The 21,531-nt window shown below is 38.1% G+C and overlaps 1 protein-coding gene across 21 annotated transcripts in view; it reads right to left on the minus strand.

Annotated features, from left to right (window-relative positions):
* Window positions 1–21,531, minus strand: part of SYNE1 (spectrin repeat containing nuclear envelope protein 1) — a 482,603-nt gene that overhangs the window by 323,346 nt on the left and 137,726 nt on the right. For 20 of the 21 annotated variants that reach the window (XR_006717653.1, XM_045500062.1, XM_045500061.1 and 17 more), the window contains 4 exons: window positions 16,105–16,155; window positions 12,944–13,051; window positions 9,400–9,537; window positions 7,569–7,733 (listed from right to left, as the gene is read on the minus strand). Coding sequence is in view for 20 of the 21 variants with exons in the window: in XM_045500062.1 (XP_045356018.1) it covers window positions 7,569–7,733; window positions 9,400–9,537; window positions 12,944–13,051; window positions 16,105–16,155 (462 nt within the window). In the remaining variant the exon portion in view is untranslated. The remainder of the gene's footprint in view (window positions 1–7,568; window positions 7,734–9,399; window positions 9,538–12,943; window positions 13,052–16,104; window positions 16,156–21,531) is intronic. The other variant, XM_045500051.1, reaches the window with a different exon arrangement.

The raw sequence follows: 21,531 nt of genomic DNA on the forward strand, positions 1-21,531 counted from the left end.
GGTGGCTCAGTCACTTAAGCATCTGACTGTTGATATTGGCTCAGGTCATGATCTCATAGTCGTGAGATCAAGCCCTGTATAGGACTCTGCACTGGACATAGAGCTTGCCTGAGATCCTCTCTTTCCCTCTTTCTCTCAAAATAAATAATTAATTAATTTTAAAAATTATGACCCCAAACTGGATCACAGACCTAGCAAAAACCAATGGGAAAAGCTGATTGTTTGGGGCAAAAATCTATACCATGACTGCAGAAGTTGAGTCTTGGAACTTGGATAAGGTGCTAACAATAAAACTCAGAATCCTAATGAGCCAGAACCCTCAAATACTAACAAAAGAAAACTGGTATGAGTGTAACAATATCAGACAAACTAGATTTGAGAATAAAAATCATTATATCATTAATCGCTTAAGGATGAAACTTCCAATTTACTAGTGTCTATGTTAATTCTGAACATGCCTAAGAGAAAGCTTCAAAATGCATTGAGTAAAAACTGATGGGACTATACGGAGAAACTGACAAATCTATGCAGCTGTGGGAGCAGTCAGTGCACCTCTCTTAGTCACTGAGATGGAACAAAAGAAGTACTAGCATAGTAGGGGTGGGGGGCAGGGGAGAAGGGAGGAGAGGGAAAGGGCTGTCAATCTGTGGACCTCACAGGCCTTTGTAAGAATTTTGGAATGCTTGTTTTAAGTAGGCAGAAGCTAGTGGGAAGTTTTGAGAGGGGTGAAATGAATAAACTTGCATTTTAAAAGCATTGCTGTGGCCATGTTATGGAAAATGCCCTATCCTTGATACGTTGCTTTGCTTAGCTTCTAAGACAACACAGGAGCTGGATTCCCTCCCACCTCACCATTTGCTCCCTCTCATACTCTTCTGCTGGTTCATCTTCTACTCTTTGATCTCTGGATATTAGATTCCCTTAGGTCTCCGTTCTTGACAGTTTTTTCTGTCTATGCTTCCTTATTTAATATCTTCAGTCTCAAAGCTTTCAACATCCTTCTATATGCCAATGATTCTGAACAGTTATCTCCAGCCTCTACCTGTGTCTTGAGCTCCTGTCTCTTATCTCTTACTGCCTACTCTACATGTCCACCTAGATGTGAAGAACTCTCATACTTAGCATGCCCCAAACTAACCTGTTGATCTTTTTCCCCAAACCTGCTTCACTGTCTCTCCACCTCAACTGATGGAAATTCCATTCTCCAATTGCTCAGTTGAAAAATCATAGTGTCAAATATGACTCCCCTTTCTTCACAATCAATATCTAATGCTACAAATTGCTCTGCCTTAAAAATATTCAGGGGTGCCTGGGTGGTTTAGTCGGTTAAGCATCCAACACTGGCTCAGGGCACCATCTCATGGTTCGTGAGTTTGAGCCCCGCACAGGTCTCTCTGCTGTCGGCACAGAGCCTGCTTCAGATCCTCTGTCTACCTCTCTTTCTGCCCCTCCCCTGCTCACTCTGTCTCTCTCAAAGATAAATAAACATTAAAAAAATATTCAGTATCTGACCATTTTTCGTCATCTCTAGAACTACCATCCCGGTTCAGGCCACTCTACCTGGATTACTGCGACTGGTTCCCTGGCTTCTCCCCTCTATTACTAAGCCAGGCTTTTCTCACACAAGACAGAGTGATGTCATCATTCTTTGGGTAAGAAAGTTGATGAAAAAAGATGGTTAGAGTCCAACAAAGAAAATCAACAGTGTCAAAAGTGCAATTAAGGAAAGAAGGAAGATGCAAAGAAACAATATTGGGGAAAAATAGGAGCTTAACTACAGGCACAGAAAAGATTACCAAAAAAAATATATTTTCAACTATTTTGAATAATTTTATGGCAATAATATTGAAAATGTAGTCAAATGGACAATTTCCCAGTAAGTATAAATTGGTGTTATTGACCCAGTTAAAATTCTGAAAGCCTGAATATTTCTAATCATTTTCAGGGGCTGGGAATACAACTGTGAAAAAATAAACAATAATTCTTGCCCTTACAGAGTTCACATTACAGTATAGAAAACCAAGCACTAACTGAGATACAGAATTAAAAGAGCAGTTGAGATGCAGATAAATACTAAAGAGAAAAATCAAATAGAGAAGAGGGAAAAGGAGTTGTGATTTCAAAGGGGTGGCCAAGAAAGTGTTGACTAATAGGTGACATTTCAGTAAAGGAAAAAAGGAGACAAGGAAGAACATACTGAGAGACTGATCAGTGGGAAGATGTTTCAGGCCAAGGAAAAGAGAACATAAAAGACAATGGCAAGGGCAAAGGGGTTGAGGTGGGGATGTGCTTGCCTGTTTGACATCATCTTTTCAGTGAAGTTTCACTGACAACCCTCGTTAAAATTGCAACACCCCATGGGGCGCCTGGGTGGCGCAGTCGGTTAAGCATCCGACTTCAGCTAGGTCACGATCTCGCGGTCCGTGAGTTCGAGCCCCGCGTCAGGCTCTGGGCTGATGGCTCAGAGCCTGGAGCCTGTTTCCGATTCTGTGTCTCCCTCTCTCTCTGCCCCTCCCCCGTTCATGCTCTGTCTCTCTCTGTCCCAAAAATAAATAAACATTGAAAAAAAAAATTGCAACACCCCTAATATTCTCTGTCCTTTTACTTTCTAACTGAAGATAAATTTTACTTATTAGTTATTTATGTTTATTATTTCTTATATGCCTCCCCCCGTTAGAAGGCAGTTATATGAGTGTAGGCATTTTGGTATGTTTTTCTTCTGGGTGTATCACAAATGCCTAGAACACCACTTTGCACACAGAGAGTGCACAATAAATATTTGTGGGAAGACCGGGAAAGATTAGAAAGGCACAGCAAGAGGAGCAGAAAGAAAATGAGGAAACCAAATGAAGAAAGTGTTTCAAGGATTCAGAAATAACTATGTGAAATCCTTTTAATAGGCGAGGTAGGACGAGGACTGAGAATTGACCATTAAGTGAGGAATACGGAGAACTCTCATGTACCTGACATGACTAGCATGGCAAGAGAAACCTTGATCCAAATGGGTTCTAGAAAGAATTGGAAAAGACAGTTCTGAAACCAAAATGAACATGATAACTCTTTCAAAGAGCTTCATTGAAAAAGGAAGGAGGAAAAATGGACAGTAGCTGGAAGCAAGAGTAGGAAGAAGAAAGACAATTTTTATTTTTTAAATTTTATTTATTTTTTAAATAATCTCTAAGAGGAGAGGATTAACAGCATATACTTTATGTCGGTGGGAAAAATCCAGCAGAAAGAGAAAAAAAAATTAAAAAGGCAAGAACTAGAGGAATTGTTTACTGGAGAAGAGCAGGGAGGATGGGCTCTCATACACTACACATGTGGAGGGGCTGGTCTTTGATCAGAGCACAGATGGTTCATCCCTAGTAACAGAAGTGAAGACTGGGTATTCAGGCACAGATGCTTGTAGGTGGGTTGATGTGGTCGTGGGAGCTGGCGGAAATTCTTTTTTGATTGCTTCTATTTTCTCAGAGAAATAGGAAGCAGTGTCACCAGCTGAGAGTAAGGATATGGGAGGAGGTGTGGAAGATTTGAAGGAACAAGGTATGGAATAGTTGTCCCTGAAATAAAGAGGCAATGGAATCGGGAAATGCCTTTGGAGTGCCAGGCAGCAGTAAGGACCCACTTGGGTTAGTCATCGTGCCTGGGGGTGTGTTTTTCTGCAGGCACACTCAGCGGCATGTGCGTGGGCAGGGACTAGGCAGAGAGTTGGCTTCAATCGGGGTTATGTTTTAATCAGGACAACAGGACAAAGGAAACCTGGTCAAGACAATTAGCGTATGTACAAAGGAGTGACCTTTGCGGATTCAGCACTGAATTTAAATAGAGTACAAAAGGAACGGATGCCTTGAAGAGGGTGAGACTCAGTAAAATCAAAGGATTAAAGAGCACGGAGTCCGTGCATTTTGGAGCCAGGGCAAGTTTGATTGGACAGTGAGATACATGCTTAAAGAAGACATTGAAGGAGTTTCAGTTACTGGTGATGACAAGTTCTAGACTATGCCTTATGCCCATCAGGGGCATAGAGGGAAGGATGGGATCACTGAAAGACAGGAGATCAAGAAACTAAGAGGCCAGGTTTTTGGCAGAATCATCTATGGGTTACTGAAGTTTTTTAAGAATTATGGCATGCATTGCCATGCAGGAAATTAAATCTTCAAAAAAGGAGGGGAAGTGACCTATGTAGGATTGATAACCGCAACACGGATGGGTAGTAGGTGGTAGAGTTTGATGGCTATTTTCACAATTCCTTATGACGAAAAGCCTTGCTTTGCCAAGGCTCTACTACTAAAAAAATAACTAGTAAGTTTAATTACTCTACATGTATTACATGCAATAGTTTTGCGGGCATAGTTAAGTTTAGAGTTTAAAACAATCTGGACTACCAGCTATGTGACCTTGGGCAAAGCACTTAAACTCCGTCTGCCTGAAGTTTATTCATTGACAAAATGAAGATAATAATAATAGTTGTCTCACATCCTGCATGTCAACTGCTTAGCAAAATAAAGTACTTAAGACAGAAACATAGCTGAATACTCAATTATAGTTAACTATGACTATTTTTGTCATCTTCCTAGATAACTATGCATTAAGGTATCTGGAAAATAGAAAAGCTAGTAAAGGTGTATCTTGCTTTTCGGAATAATATGATCCTACCTACATGTAAGTTAAGTTAAAAAAAAAAAAAACTTCGGTAGAACCATTTATAAAATAACCCCTTTGCAAAAAAAAATTAAAAATTATCTGAATCACATTTTCAAACACTGATTATGTATTAAGAGACAATCATCATGTGGTATGTTTTTTTTTAAAGATGTGAACCATGCAGAAAACCAAAAATTTGAGATCTTGATAGCCTATCTAAGTTTTCATGGCAAAAGCCATAGTTACTTTTTTTTCTTTTTTTTTTTCAACGTTTATCTATTTTTGGGACAGAGAGAGACAGAGCATGAACGGGGGAGGGGCAGAGAGAGAGGGAGACACAGAATCGGAAACAGGCTCCAGGCTCTGAGCCATCAGCCCAGAGCCCGACGCGGGGCTCGAACTCACGGACCGCGAGATCGTGACCTGGCTGAAGTCGGACGCTTAACCGACTGCGCCACCCAGGCGCCCCAGCCATAGTTACTTTTAGACTGGGATAAGTAGACAATATTCTCAAACATTCTTGCTTATGTATTAATGAGTCCTATGTTGTGCTTTTTCCCATTATTTGTGTAACCCTGTCTCAAGATTTCCCCCTATTCTTAATATAGTGAGAACTGCATTTCCAAGCCAGCCCAAGTTGATGGGCTGATTCTTCTATTGAAGAAGACTAGAATTTTAGTTATCTCAACAATGATTCAAACTGCTTACATCATCAAAGCTTATCTTATTATAGGTACCTAATAAATATATCTTAAATAAATGAGAATTGATCTTATAATTAACAATGACATTGTTTTATGACTCTACTACTCTCAGTAACTGTGCCCAGACCTAGTAAAAGTTCCTACATCAGTAAACAGATCATTCTGGAGATTTGCCTTGACCTAGTCCTAGCCCTTACTTGCCTCTGCTTGCTTCCTGTTGTCTCTTCATTGCATTCCCTGACCTTCTCTTCAGTCCTTTCTGATTTTTAGTCTCAGATAAGCATCTTCTCCAGCTCTTACCCCTTCCCTTTCCCTACTCCATTTCGTTTTGGTATTTATGGTTGTTCGTTACACTCTGGTAAAAAAAGGTGGTTCCAGCTGCACAGTTGATGGTTGGCACAGGGTCTCTATCTCTCACAGGAGCCAGGAGAGTCATGAGGGGCCTCAGTTCATATAATCACTGAGACACACGGACAGTGTGTGTGCATCCAACTTAAAACTCAACGTTCAGCAGGTGTTGCTGCAGCCTAGAGTGTGCAGTGAATCAACATGTCCGCTAAATCTTATCAACTGGTAAATAGCACAGCCAATATACTTGGACATTTTCTCTGTGGTGGAGCATTTAAATCAGACCTAAGTATATCAGGCAAACAACAAACACATGCTGTGTCTCAAACTTCTAGATTGGAGGCACCTTGTACATAAAACTGGCACACAGTAGGCCCTCAGTGTGTATTCACAGAATTAGCACATCTAACCCACAATCCATACCCATTCTACATCTGATTTTAAACCCTAAGGTAACTTCTTTTGTATGAATTAGTCACCTCAGTTACACACTATTTCAACTGTTACATGACGCATTAGGTGGTAGTTACAACGAATTGCTAATCTGTTGAAGCGGTATTATTGTGTAACCCTGTCTCAGCATTTCCCCCTATTTTTAATATACTGGGAATCTCAACAAGGACATAGCCCAGGTTTTTCTGCTTCTAAGAAAACTTAACCTGATTCAGTCCCAGAGAAAAATCTTGGGACTTGATCTCTTATCCTCTATCTTCAGAGACAGACAGTATAGACTGGATTTTATGTGTGTGTATCTCCACCGATGGAGCAGACGCCAAAGTCATGCTTACCAGAGAAGCAGAGTCTAGGGAGTTCTCTGTGTGTTTGTGTATGGTGGTGGTGGTGAGAAGGGGAAAGGCTAAGAGATCAACAGCAAAACTTAAAGTATCTGGAGATACTGATTACAACTGAAGAAGGGCCAAGAATAAACGCAGAAAGGACCCTGACTGATTGTGCAGGAACACAAAATCTTGTTGCGTCCATCTTGTTTGGCGGCCGGATCTGGGGTGAGTGAGTCGAGCCGAGAGGGCCAGGAGCTGAAACTCCATGCCACCTCTGTACCTCTACATTTCTAGTTGCAAAGATAAGGTCCCAGAGGGGCCTGAAACCAAATCTGTCATGAATTTGCTTTACAGTCTAGTTTAGAACATAGAACAGTCTATTTCCTTGAAGCAGTAAAAAAATATTCCTATCTTGGCAGAAAATATACATGAGCCACAGATTGCCCATATTTGGTCACCTCCCCTTGTCTGATTTCCACATATACAGTAATCCCTACGATGACAGTAAATGAGGTACACAAACTCAATTGCACGAAACACAGGACTGAGTTAATATGATGTTAATGAAAAACAGCATTTTTAGTTAGGTCCCACAAAACCCAAAGAGGAAGATGTTATAATTTATACTAAGCACAACTGACTCTGCAGTACACTAAAAAAGTCGCAAATAAAAGTCATCAACGCCTAATCCCACCACTTCCTAAAATCCCTACTCTCCCTTGACCCCCTGCCCCCTCATAGCAAAGGACATAAAAACGTGGTAGCTTGGCTTGCCTTCCTTTGAGAATGGAGACAGGAATGAGGTCTAGAACCAACAGCCAACCACATTATTACATAAATGTGTCTGTGGGCTTACCTTTCAAAAAAATAACATATAGCAATGGCAATAACAAAGATAACTGCCCAGAAAATTCTTCAGAAAATAAATCTACTGGAACTGTCGTTAGCAAGCAAGGAAGACGGAAGTGCGACATCTCAGAACCTGTATGAATGGACACTTGGGAGACCCGCGTCAGTGGAAGGTCTAAACAGCCAAGTCTTCAGACAACACTAGGACTGCTATGCAGGAAGGTCTCCCCACCAGAACTCTTACCTTGTGTTGCTCGCGTTTCCGTTGTATTGTGTTGGCCGTTTCCTCATGCACCTGCTGAATGGTTATTTCCTCTCTCAGGGCCACCTCCGCTCTGTATAACCAGGCACCTATGGTGCCCAGAGGTGCAGGGAGAGATTTATCAAGCTGTATATGCCAGTCAAAGAGCTGAAATACAAAAGTAGAAAAACCATGTCTCTCAGACAGAGGACAATTCCTTAAATTCCCTCAAATGACTTTTAAAGCCCACATAAGGATTTAACTTAATCATCTTGTGTTAATTTAATAACTATCAAGTAAGAAAATATCTGTGTTCTGAATGCGGTACTTGGAGAATGAGGAGGAAATTAGAGTTACAAGCAAATTTTAAGGAAACAAAATACACCTTAGACATGGAAGGGTATTATTGGGAGCTTAAACAATTTTCTACCTATAGGAGTAGCACAAAGCCCCCACTGATTTTTCAATTTGGCTTTTGCTGAAAGGGAAAGGACTGGGTTTGCTGACGTGCTCCAGGATGTAGTTGTTATACGCTGGGTACACTGTTGTGTATCCTTTAAAATCTCACATAGGGGAACAGGTGCAGAAAAATCAGGGTCATCTAGATATCTCTGGAGGAAAGGAACATTCAGGATTCTTTCTATGAAACTACAATTCCCTAACCATTTCTTCATTTCTTCCCCTTTATCCAATTCTTTTGGGGGGCGTGGGGGGGGGTGGGGAGGAGAGTGCAAGAAGAGGAGGGGACAGAGGATCCACAGCAGGCTCTGTGCCGACAGGCTGTCAGCACCGAGCCCAATGTGGTGCTCGATCTCACGAACTCTGAGATCATGACCTGAGCCAAAGTCAGACGCCCAGCTGACTGGGCCACCCAGGTGCTCTTCCACTTTATCCAGTCTTAAGCACTGTTTCCTAACTTACTGGAATACCAGATGGGATAGGTTGAAGACCTTGGGAACTAACCTATTCTCTGGTAGAGTTTGTGGGGAAAAGATTAGATTGCAAAAATGAAGTAAATAGAAGTTCAAGACAAATATTCTCAATAGTGATAGAAGTTTCAGTGACCAAGTTTGAAATCTCGGTCTTTAAGTTTGCAAAACATTAACATGAAATTTACTGAGCAGTTTTTCTTCAGGTTCATGAAAGACCAGATTAGAAGATTTGCTTAAATTAAAGCATGTAAAAATAAATGTGCATATACAAAGATTACTAACTATTGATGAAACCTAGCTATAGACTTTAGAGAAGTTATTGAGGCTCCATTCTTGGGAGAGTCACCTTTTCTAAACAACCCAGAATTTAGTTGTGTAAAGTGAGAAGTAACCCCGGTGGTCTTGCAGGATTTCAAGCCATCATCTACTACGTGAAACTACGTGTTTGGGGCGCCTGGGTGGCTCAGTCGGCTGAGCATCCGACTTCGGCTCAGGTCATGATCTCACAGTTCCTGAGTTCGAGCCCCACGTCAGGCTCTGTGCTGACAGCTCGGAGCCTGGAGCCTGTTTAGGATTCTGTGTCTCCCTCTCTCTCTGCCCCTCCCCCGCCCATGCTCGCTCTCTCTCTCTCTCTGTCAAAAATAAATAAAAATTTTTTAAAAATCTTACAAAAAATAAAAACAGAAAAAAGAAACTACGTGTAGGGCAGACAAAGCAGAAGAGTTGTTCAACCAAGTTCAGTACTTCTGCTAACTTAAAGGAAAACTCCCATGGCTAAGTCTTTCCCTCCTCAGCTAGAGGCAGTAGGACCAGATGACATATCACTGTTTAGAAAACATGATGGAAAATGTTCTTGACTAAATTACATAAGCCTTAGTAAAAATAATCACGAGAGAACTTACCCTGGAGGAAACTCTATCCCAGGACTGCTTTACCAATGCTTGGTCAAGTGACAATTTACCGTCTCTATGTACTGGTTGTATTAAATGTTCGATCTGTTTCCTTTTTATTTCATATTGAACTCTGAAGTGCTTAAATGACTAGAAGAGGAAAAAACAGAAATGACATGGACACGAGTCAAAAACAGCAAAAGCAAAGGAAACCACATTTCCTAAATAACAATCCTTCATATTTGGATAACACTCAATATACGTTGTTGATAATAATGATGACAAGTCGTGATACTGATAGCACTCCCATTCATCAAGCCCTGATGATGAGCCTGGCCCCATGCTAACTGCTCTTTGCACATCATCTCACCTGGCTTTCTCCATCACCCTACAACATCGACATGCCCTATTATTATTACCATAGGAAGCCCAGAGGTAACTTGGCAAGAGCAAATAGTGGAGGCAGGAGTAAAACCTAAGATTTCTCATTTCTAGTTAAATAATCTAATGTACAAGTCCATGCTCATCAAGAAATCGTAGAAAACAGGAATATAAACCTATGTTAATAATCAAAATAGTTGCTTTACTTCAAAGTAAATAACAGTTAAATAATAAACCAAATAACTTAGAGATACAAATTATATACATCAAAGTACTACTAATTTGAAGATATCTAAATTTGTGTTTAAGTAAGGCTATCTAAAGAGTTTTACATAGGGGACCTCATTGATATAATAATATTTTGCTTTAACTTTATGGCATTAAAATATTAATTATCGTGACATTTCTTTTATCATGGTGTGTATAACATAAATTTGTAATATGTAGATTTAACCATAAGTCAAATGTTAAACTAAAAAAGTAGTGATTTTAATAAAAGTTCTACATTTTACATTAAAATAGCACATCCTGGAATAAAATTCCACGTCCAAATATGAATTGAACATGCCACTAAAATGTGTAATTATGTTAAAGAACGTAAGAATGGCCCTACAGAGTCTAGCAGGTAACACATCTGAAAGAATCCGAGTAAACAAACATGTAAGTTCACATGAAGAACACTGGGGGGAGACGGTGAGTAACTATTTTACCACAACTTTTATCTTCCGTTTCCTCCAACTTCACGTAATTTAAAAATACCGAAACATAAAATTGATCTTTAATTTCACTTGACAGAATTTCAATTTTATTCCACAGAATGAAAAAAAATGGAAAATACACTGTTATGGTAAGTAGAAAAAGAAAATGCTGATTATGTAAGAAACACACAGACGAAAATGTCCCCTATATTCAGATTTCACAAGCTCTCTAACCCTTTTTAAGAAACAGCCCTTCATCTTTGGTCTGAAGGGAGCGTTTCTATTTTGTGCTTTTCTAATCTTTTGTTTTCCTTTTATAAAATAACATCTGTACAACAGGTAACTTCATAATGTGGAATTGATTTTTTATAATTTATGCCAAAACTAAAACACACACTAGTCTAATAAGTAGATTTACTCTGTTGTTGTATTTCTATTCTCAGTTTACAGGTTTCATCATTTTTTAATGAGACTCATCCAGAAAATTGTATTTTTGAGAAAAAAAAAGATTACACTAGCTTTCAGAGCAAAAAATGTACATACATATAAACACATACATATTGCTTTGCTATGTTCAAATAATATAATATTGATGCAATTATCCACCTAAAGTCAGGAAGAATTTATATGTGTTATATACAATCACACACTAATGCCAATGGCTATATCTTTTATCATCTGCCATGTTGAGTCTCATATCATTGCCCCTCTTTATGTAGCAAAACCAACTGAAATATAGACTAGGATATATTATAGTTTGGCCACTAAAATGCGATGCTGTTTTAAATAGGAAAATGTTCATGCTGCATACAGTGAATTACAATTTAGTGGGGAAAACCTGGTGTAAGACTCTGTGCCTTAACAGTGAAAATTGGAAGCCGAAATCCAAGTACTGGCAGTATAAGGAGATGGGGTGGGGGTGGGGGGCAGGGGGAAATAGCAGCAGCAAGAGCCCTGGACTCAGTTTGAGTGCAACAGTGTCGAACCAGGCAGGTCACAATAGAAACTGATCCCATTAATGGGCTCACTCCAAATATTCATGTTGCCAGCCTTTATTAAATTCGGCTTATTCTATAGTAGTTTTCAATGTGGCGCTGAATTCATTTTTTGGTGGGATTTTTTGTTATGTGACATCTGCCAGATCATGAGTTGTAGAAAAACAACAACTAGATGTTCGTGTTTTAGGTTATCTCTAAGACTCTGAGTTCTAAGCCATGAAGCCTCCTCGGAGCTCTACATACAGGGTGGACACACACAACATAGACCTACTAACGCCACCTCCGGGATACACCCAAAGGAAACGAAAACAGGATACTGAAGAGGTATCTGCACTGCCATGTTTATTGCAGTATTATTCACAATAGCCAAGATATGGAAACAACCTGAGTGCCCATTAATGGATGAATGATAAAGGAGATATGAGATATATACATATATAGAGAGAGAGAGAGACAGAGAAAGATAGAGATAGATATAGATATAGACATAGACATAGGTATAGATATAGATATAGATACAGATATAGATATAGATATAGATATAAAGATTTAAAGATATAGATAAAGATATAAAGATAGATATATAGATATAGATAAAGATATAGATAAAGATAGATATAGATATAGGTATAGGTATAGATATAGAGATAGAGATAGAGATATGGGGGGAGAGGGAGGGAGAGATGTCTATATTTCTAAATATCATAGAAAGGACATCCTCCTATTTGTGACAACACATTACGCTAAATGAGATAAGGCAGACAGAAAAAGACAAATAATATACAATATTACCTCCATGTGGTATTTCAAAAAGCCAAACTCATAAAGACAAATTAAAATGGTGGTTTCCAAGGGATGGGGGGTGAAGGTGGGGGATAGGACAGATACTATTTAAGTACACAAACTTCCGATGAGTAGTAAATAAATCCTAGAGATCTAAAAGCACAGTATAGTGAATATAGACAACAATATTGTATTATAGTCATCAGACTTGCTAAGAGACTGGAATGCAACTATCCCAACCACAAAAAAGAAATACTTATGCAATGTGACGGAGGTGCTAATTATTTCTACAAGGGCAATCATATTACAATATATAAATGGATTATATTTTTTAAAACTACTTATTTACCCAGAAATACAATTATTATTATTTTTTATTTATTTTCGAGAGAGAAAGAGAGAGAGACAGAGTGTGAGTGGGGGAGGGGCAGAGAGAGAGGGAGACACAGAATCCAAAGCAGGCTCCAGGCCCTAAACTGTCAGCACAGAGCCTGATGGAGGGCTTGAATCCACGAACTATAAAATCATGACCTGAGCCAAAGTTAGATGCTTAACAGACAATTATTTCAATTGCATGCACACTTAAGATAACACATATTATTTCTTTAAAGATTTTTTTCTCACTAATATCATTAGAAAGACTGAACATGGATTAAAAAGCTTTTAGGAAACTGAAATCACTTCTTCATACATTACCTGATATTTATCCTGTAAATTTGATTCCGTCATCTGTGCCCTTGTCAAATCTCTTTCAAATTGTTCTATCCAGACTTTTGTTTCCTTCAAAATTAGCCCGTCTTCTCTCTAGAAACCAGCAGACATTATGTTATCATCAATGACTGTACATTTATTTAATTGCTGATTAATACCTGGCTGATTCTAAAATGCCCCAAATATTTAGTAAGTTCCAATTGTCTCTGAAAGTTTTTCTCTCTCTTCTCCCTCACTTATTTCGGGAAATAAGAGGCAAAAGTTAAATCTAGAAAAATAGCTTAATTATCTTGCTGAATATTGAAATTATCTACCTCCATTACTTTCTCAAGAAACACTAATTTAATTAAGAGAATGTGCTCAAGAGGAAATGCCCTAAGTACAAAAATACTCAGGAAGAGCAATGGCTGGAGAGGACTGAACACATAGGCCTGGGGGTGCTCTTAATCCAAGGTCATTCACAGCCCAGAAGACTATTCCGGATGAGACTAATTTTGGCTGAATCCAAGGAATGACAGCCACAGTAACATTGTGGACTAGTATTATTTAAAACTGCTATTCAGGATTATAACATAAGCTTCATGATGTCAGAAAATATTTATTTTGTTCAATATGGTATTACTAGACCGTGGCAACACAGCACCCATAAATATTTACCAAAATATTTGCTGAATGAATGTATCCAGGCTACTACTCACATCTCAAAAATGAAAAAAAAATAGAGATCTCGTATAATTTTTTCCACAAATAATAGCAAGCCATTCTATTATTGATTTAGTGAAAATATCCTAATTTTTCATCAAGACTTCTTATCTGGTAAGAATGCCAAATTAATCAAAAACATATTTAACATGGTTCTTGACACTTACAAATAGCTTCCAACTACAGGAGCTCACTTGGTCACAGCCCTGTGACACAGATGAAACGGCTGATGACAGGTGAAGTGGCAAAGTAGACAGAGTGTTGGCCATGGAGGCAGGTCAACCTGGTTGCGAATTCTGGTTCTGACATGTACCAACTCTGTGACTTTGGACACAATGTTTTTTAAATCCTCTCTAGTGCTGTACCATCATCTGAGTAGATATCACACACAGCTTCCCCAGTCTGGGGGAGAATTCGAGAAAACCTGTGCGGCACACCCAGCACAGAGATTGGCACACGCTGCTGTCGTGACCCACACTTTCTCTCACTTTCCAGTCTTGAAAAGCAATCCTGTCCTGCCTGAAACATTTTGCTCTGGATAATGCCTTCCTCAGAGCTCAGCTCAGACACAACCTCTCTGGAAAGATTTTTCTGACCCAGAAGTCTTGTTGGATCCCTCTTCTGTGCCAACGGTTCTCACACATCAGCATGCGTGACAATCACCTGGGGGACTTCTGAAAATAGATTGCTGGGCACCACCCTCGGTCTTCCTTGGCTTGGCATGTCTGGGGTGGAGGGTGAGAATCTGTGTTTCTAAGAAATTTCCAGGTGAATCTAATGTTGCTGGTCTAGTGACCACATTTTGAGAATACTTCTCTGATCCTGTAACAACCTGAGCTCAAATATTCACTAGAAAAACACTATTTTTATATCGTCCACTTGTCTCTTCCTTTCCATCCATGGTACAAACCCCTTATTTATCTTATTTTTCTCTAGCCTAACATTGTGTCTAGCCCTCAGTCTCACTCAATATACAATGGTAGAATAAAGGATTGGTCATACAGGTCAGTAGAGAAAGAAATGAACAGGAGCCCGAAACTCTAAAGTTTTAGTTCTTCCCAAGATGGCTCTTTTGAATGAACAGATAAACATGACCAAAGCGCATGGTTTATTACCAGGTGACTGGTTGACTATCACACCCATAAAAGCACAAATGGCATATTCTTATGAGCTCAGAAGAACAAAATGCTCTTGGTCTACCTCCAAGATACCAGAGGCCAACGTGACCGCTACAAGGGGGATCATCGAAATGACATGGACCTCACTGTGAGCCTCCAATGACCTGTTTCTCACCAACTGAAATTTGTTCACAAAGTCACCTTAGAGAAAGGATTATGTTAAGTTAACTTCATTAGGGTTCATCTAGTAAATGACTTTTCTACTGGTGGGCCAGTGTCAAGCAAATTGCAATAAGGTAAGAAGGATGGAGCTATTTACACGCTCAACATTCTCCTCTTAAGAGGAAACTGAAATACAAACAATATTTAGATTCCCAGAGCTCATTTAGTCTAGCGGCTTTCCTTCGACTGGTAACCTTACCAGCATTCAAAGACATGGAGGTCTATTTGTCTAGAGAAGACCACCTAAATTCCAGGCAACATTCCTGCCTGGAACTCATGCCAGCATTCTCATGACTGTTTCTCTTTCCTTCTCTTTCTCTTTCTCTGTTTTTCACTCAAATATACACGCAGGCACTTTTATATGTTCTGCAGTATGTTTAATGTACATCAACTCACGATTCATGGGGCATGAAATAGAAATTACTTTAACATTTGATATACAATTAGTTACTTTTAATTTGTTATTTGAATGTTGGCATCAAGTATATTTTATTGGTAGATCTTTAACCTCAGCCCTAGATGGAATATAAGAAAAATGGAAAACAAATAGGATAACTTAGAATTGGGACAGACCTCACAGTCATTAATCCCACAAGTATTCCTGAGCACTACCATGTGTCGTGAACTTTACTAAACTATGTGGCCACGTACTTGAGCAGAAGAGACGTAATAAACCTCAGGATACAAGCTAACTGAGTACTTACCTTTTTCAAGTAATTATTTCCTACTTAATATTTTAAAATATAAAAATAAATCTTTAGCTTTGTTTTTATTTTGCATGTCACATATAAAGAAGCCAAAGGTTGTTATTGTAAATTTTTCCTTTCATTAGTGCTGTTAAGTGTTATTAAGAAGAAATTAATTGATGCCATCTTATAATTAAAGATTAGTGGGAAAGTCCATGGGAGTGGCTCAGGCTACAACTAACATTTCATAACATTTACGCAGGTTATTTGTTCTATTAGAAAGAAAAGGAAATAACAGAATTAATGTATTAAAAGAAACGTGTATATAAAAGCAAATACATGCAAAAGAATGGCTAGTAAGCTATGGAATGTAGGACATTTGAAAGAGGTCACTAATTCAAGATTATTTACATCTTACCTTAAAATTTTGGATAGAATTTGCAAAAGATGGAAAACCTGGAAGTATTTCCTAACAATATGAAAACAAGATAACATATAGAAAAAGAATATAAATCAAGGACAAAAGATTATATAGGAAATAAGAAAAAAATCAATGGAGAGGCATCTATCCATAAACAAACAGATGATAATTTTATGGGTATAGTTACTTTAAGAGATTGTCATAACTTTTGAAAGCATCAAAATGCTCAAATATAATAAGGCAAGTTAGTATTCTAGTATTTGATGTTTTGTTTTAATTTTTGGCAATGTTTACATTTTATAAATGTTTACATGTTAAAATATTAACGATTTAAATGGTGAACTATACAAAAAAGAGGTATATTAATTCATTTCTCTTCTTTATAAATACACTGAGTGCTAATTATTCAAGGAAGACCTTTAGAGAAAAGTTTATCAGTTTTATTGGTTGGAGTAAGAAAGGCATAGCAATGTCTACTTCCATTAAGAAAATTAGATTTAAAATTGATCTATATGTCTGTTTTTGTGCCAGTACCATACTGTCTTGATGATTACAGCTTTGTAGTAGAGGCTAAAGTCTGGTATTTTGATGTCTCCCGCTTTGGTTTTCTTCTTCAATATTACTTTGGCTATTCAGGGTCTTTGTGGTTCCACACAAATTTTAGGATTGCTTGTTCTAGCTTTGAGAAGAATGCTGGTGCAATTTTGATTGGGATTGCATTGAATGTGTAGATTGCTATGGGTAGTATTGACATTTTAACGATATTTATTCTTCCAATCCATGAGCATGGAATGTTTTTCCATTTCTTTGTATCTTCTTCAATTTCCTTCATAAGCTTTCTATAGTTTTCAGCATACAGATCTTTTACATCTTTGGTTAGGTTTATTCCTAGGTATCTTATGATTCTTGGTACGATTGTGAATGGAATAGAATAGAGACTCCAGAACTGGACCCACAAATGTATGGCCAACTAATCTTTGACAAAGCAGGAAAGAATATCCAATGGATAAAAGACAGTCTCTTTAACAAATGGTGCTGGGAGAACTGGAAAGCAACATGCAGAAGAATGAAACTAGACCACTGTCTTATACCATTCACAAAAATAAATTCAAAATGGATGAAAGAGCTGAATGTGAGACAGGAACCCATCAAAACCCTAGAAAAGAAAGCAGGAGAAAACCTCTCTGACCTCAGCCACAGCAATTTCTTACTCAACACATTTCCAAAGGCAAGGGAATTAAAAGCAAAAATGAACTATTAAGACCTCAGCAAGATAAAAAGCTTCTACACTGCAAAGGAAACAATCAACAAAACTAAAAGGCAACCAACGGAATGGGAAAAGATATTTCCAAATGACATATCGGGTAAAGGGCTAGTATCCAAAATCTATAAAGAACTCACCAAACTCCACACCCGAAAAACAAATAATCCAGTGAAGATATGGGCAGAAGACATGAATAGACACTTTTCCAAAGAAGACATCCAGATGGCCAACAGGCACATGAAAAGATGCTCAACGTCACTCCTCATCAGGGAAACACAAATCAAAACCACACTGATACACCACCTCATGTCGGTCAGAGTGGCCAAAATGAACAAATCGGGAGACTATAGATGCTGGAGAGGATGTGGAGAAATGGGAACCCTCTTGCACTGTTGGCGGGAATGCAAAGTGGCGCAGCTGCTCTGGAAACAGTGTGGAGGGTCCTCAAAAAATTAAAAATAGATCTACCCTATGACCCAGCAATAGCACTGCTAGGAATTTACCTAAAGGATACAGGACTGCTGATGCATAGGGGCACTTGTACCCTAATGTTTATAGCAGCACTTTCAACAACAGCCAAATTATGGAAAGAGCCCAAATGTCCAACAACTGATGAATGGATAAAGAAGATGTGGTTTATATATACAATGGAATACTACTTGGCAATGAGAAAGAATGAAATCTGACCATTTGTAGCAACGTGGATGGAACAGGAAAGTGTTATGCTAAGTGAAATAAGTCAGGCAGCGAAAGACAGATACCATATGTTTTCACTCCTATGTGGACCCTGACTGAGAAACTTAACAGAAGACCTGGGGTAGGGGAAGGGGGGAAAAAAGTTACAGAGAGGTAAGGAGGCAAACCATAAGAGACTCTTAAGTACTGAGAACAAACTGAGGGTTGATGGGGAGTGGGGGTGAGGGGAAAGTGGGTGATGGGCATTGAGTAGGGCACCTGTTGGGATGAGCACTGGGGGTTGTATGGAAACCAATTTGACAATAAATTATACATAAAAAATAAAATAAAATAAAATAGATCTATAAAGTATACATTTTAAATAAACTCATGAAAAAGATACAGCAATCAAATATACCAAAAAATGGAAGCCTGGAGACACACTGATGCCAAGCTTTTTTTTTTTTTAATTAAACATTTTTTTTTTTTAATTTATCTATTTTTGAGACAGAGAGACAGAGCATGAGTGGAGGAGAGCCATAAAGTGAGGAGACACAGAATCTGAAGCAGGCTTCCGGCTCTGAGCTGTCAGCACAGAGACCGATGCAGGGCTTGCACCCATGAACTGTGAGATCATGACCTGAGCCGATGCCAAGCTTTTTAAAAGAGAATTAAAAGAGGACTGTCTGGGTGGCTCAGTTGGTTATCATCTAACTCTTGATTTCAGCTCAGGTCATGATCTCACGGTTCAGGTTCGTGGGATCGAGCCCTGTGTTGGGCTTCCTGCTGGCAGCAGGAAGCTGGCTTGTGCCTGAATTCACTTTCTCCCTCTCTCTCTGTCTGCCCCTCCCCTGCTCATGCTCTCTCTCTCAAAATACATAAATAAACTTAAAAAATAAAACAAAATAGGGGCGGCTGGGTGGCGCAGTCGGTTAAGCGTCCGACTTCAGCCAGGTCACGATCTCGCGGTCCGTGAGTTTGAGCCCCGCGTCAGGCCCTAGGCTGATGGCTCAGAGCCTGGAGCCTGTTTCCGATTCTGTGTCTCCCTCTCTCTCTGCCCCTCCCCCGTTCATGCTCTGTCTCTCTCTGTCCCAAAAATAAATAAACGTTGAAAAAAAAAAAATAAAAAAAAATAAAACAAAATAAAAGTGAATTAAAAGAACTATTTCCCAAGACTTGGTTAGACAAATACCAAGTATTTTGAGGTAATGGCATCAATAGCTGTAATGTGTAGAGTCTATAAAATAATTAAATATAAATAAATAAAATCAAAACATTTGTACTAGATAGAATTAGGTGCCCATTTAGCTGCATTGAGCAAAGAGAAGCCCTACATCATGAAAAACATAAAATTCTTTTTTTCTTTTTGAAAATCTTCATTTTTAGATTTCCCATTACAAATGCCACATTAAAAAAAGGAGCAAAGTTTAGGATATATTTTCCTCAAAATTAATTTTTGAAATAACCCTGAAGAATCATATGCATTCTCTTTTTAGGAAGGGATAGAGAAAACTTGAAAAGAACAATCAGAACTTATTTTCCAGACAATGAAATTAATCTCTTAATAATAAAGCCTCTTGAGTAAAGCATATTAACAGGCTTATGTCAGGAATGTGTGTCTTTCAAATCTTGAAGCGTTTTGGCATTAAATTCTTGCTCATGAGCATTAACAAAAGCACATCCTTTTGTTTCTCCAACACTGCCAGTCACAGAGTTTACTCATCTGGAGCAATGATTAATGTCACAGAAATTAAAACAGTACAGACTCAGAAACCTGATCAGAAATAAATCCAATTGGGTAATACAAAAACTTTTGATATGAAAATCAGATGAAAAGCTGATTTTCTCATTGCTGTAGGGGGTTAAGTCTAATATGCTTTCTGACAGAGCAACAACCACACTCAGTTATACTCTCAAAACCCAGAAAGCCCCAAATGACTCCAAAGCACATGCATCAGTCCATGCTAGGATTTGTGCAGAAAGTCGGCTTTTGCCTCCCGAGGGTCTTCTTAGAAACATTTACTTTGCTAACTACAGATAAGTTACTCCAGTGGTCAACATGTGTGCCTGAATCCTGTCAAAGAACAAAACGGGTTTCCTAAATGATAAGCTTTTAAAAACCTAACATAGTTATATCAAAAGCCAGATTAATTTCAACCAAGCAACCTAGGAAATGCCAGTTACCACTGTTCTGCTTAATTTTTTATGAAGTCACAAATCTCTATTAGTGTAATACCTTCTCCTAGTTGAACGCTTTGGGTTATGAGCCCTTGGCCTTTGCCACCTTAGAGTTGTTTCTATTTAGAAAACCTATTAAATGTTTTTCTGGTTTCTCTTCATGATAATCTCAAACTGCTTTGAAAACTCTTGTTGAGACCCGAGCAGTGAAATCAGACAGGTAGCTTTTTAACACATCTTGAAAATTCCATTTATTTCTCTCCCTGTTGTCATTTTATCTTACATTTAATTTCAAATTCAGTAGTAAATCTACCTCACTATGATTAAAAAAATGATAATAAAAAAATGAGAAGAATGGTAATATTGATTATTAAAGTCTGGGAAAATAGGCATGCTGGTGTGCTGGCTGAAGTGTAAAATGGGACAAAGTTTCCACAGGAAAATTTGACAAAATCATTTCAAAAAGCAGTAAAAACCTATATTCCCTTTAGCTTAGAAATTCCACTTTTAAGAAAGAATCATAAAGCAATGTTTTATTACAAAATTGTTCATAAACATATTTTTTATAATGGCAAAATTCAGAAATTTTCAACAATGAAGATTAGATAAATTATTGTACATCTAGATGATGTCCTGGAGAGAATGGCATAAGAAGAAATTTTTTTATAATGTTGACAGAAAAAGAAAATGATAAAATTGTATGTATACTCTAATTCCTATTTTTGTTAAAATATTCTATGCATCTACATACATATAAAAAATGTTGGTAACTGACACCACATATTAATTTTTTTCAATAGGACAGGGTCTCTCTAGAAGATCAAGTACAAATAGTTTTCTTTTTCCTTTATTCACTTTTTTTCTTTTTTATGACAATGAACATTTGTCATTTGAGCAGTATAAAAAATATAAATGTTATTCAAACTATTGAGAGCTTGAAAAAATCTAATCACAGTGAATAATTAGAACTTTTACAAGTTTGCCTTACTTCCATATGTTTGTTGTGACTAGTGACTTATATAATAAATCTAAAAGTCAAAATTAGATTTTCTCAGATTGAACAGAATATGGGGACTCAAATTCTAGAAGCACAAATGACATAGATATAAAATTCCTTCATCCTCAGATTACTAAATGAATTTCCCAACATGGCTATCTTTCCTCAATTTTAATTCATCAGTGTTCCAAGTCTAAGCATTTATCATTGATGCTCTCTGACATATCCAACATACCCACCAGCAAAATCTTTCCCGGTAACCTCTTCCCCAATTGCTGATATCTATTCTTTACTCAGTTGCTCTCCTCTT

Source organism: Leopardus geoffroyi, chromosome B2 (assembly GCF_018350155.1).
Source record: "Leopardus geoffroyi isolate Oge1 chromosome B2, O.geoffroyi_Oge1_pat1.0, whole genome shotgun sequence".
NCBI classification, from domain to species: domain Eukaryota; kingdom Metazoa; phylum Chordata; class Mammalia; order Carnivora; family Felidae; genus Leopardus; species Leopardus geoffroyi.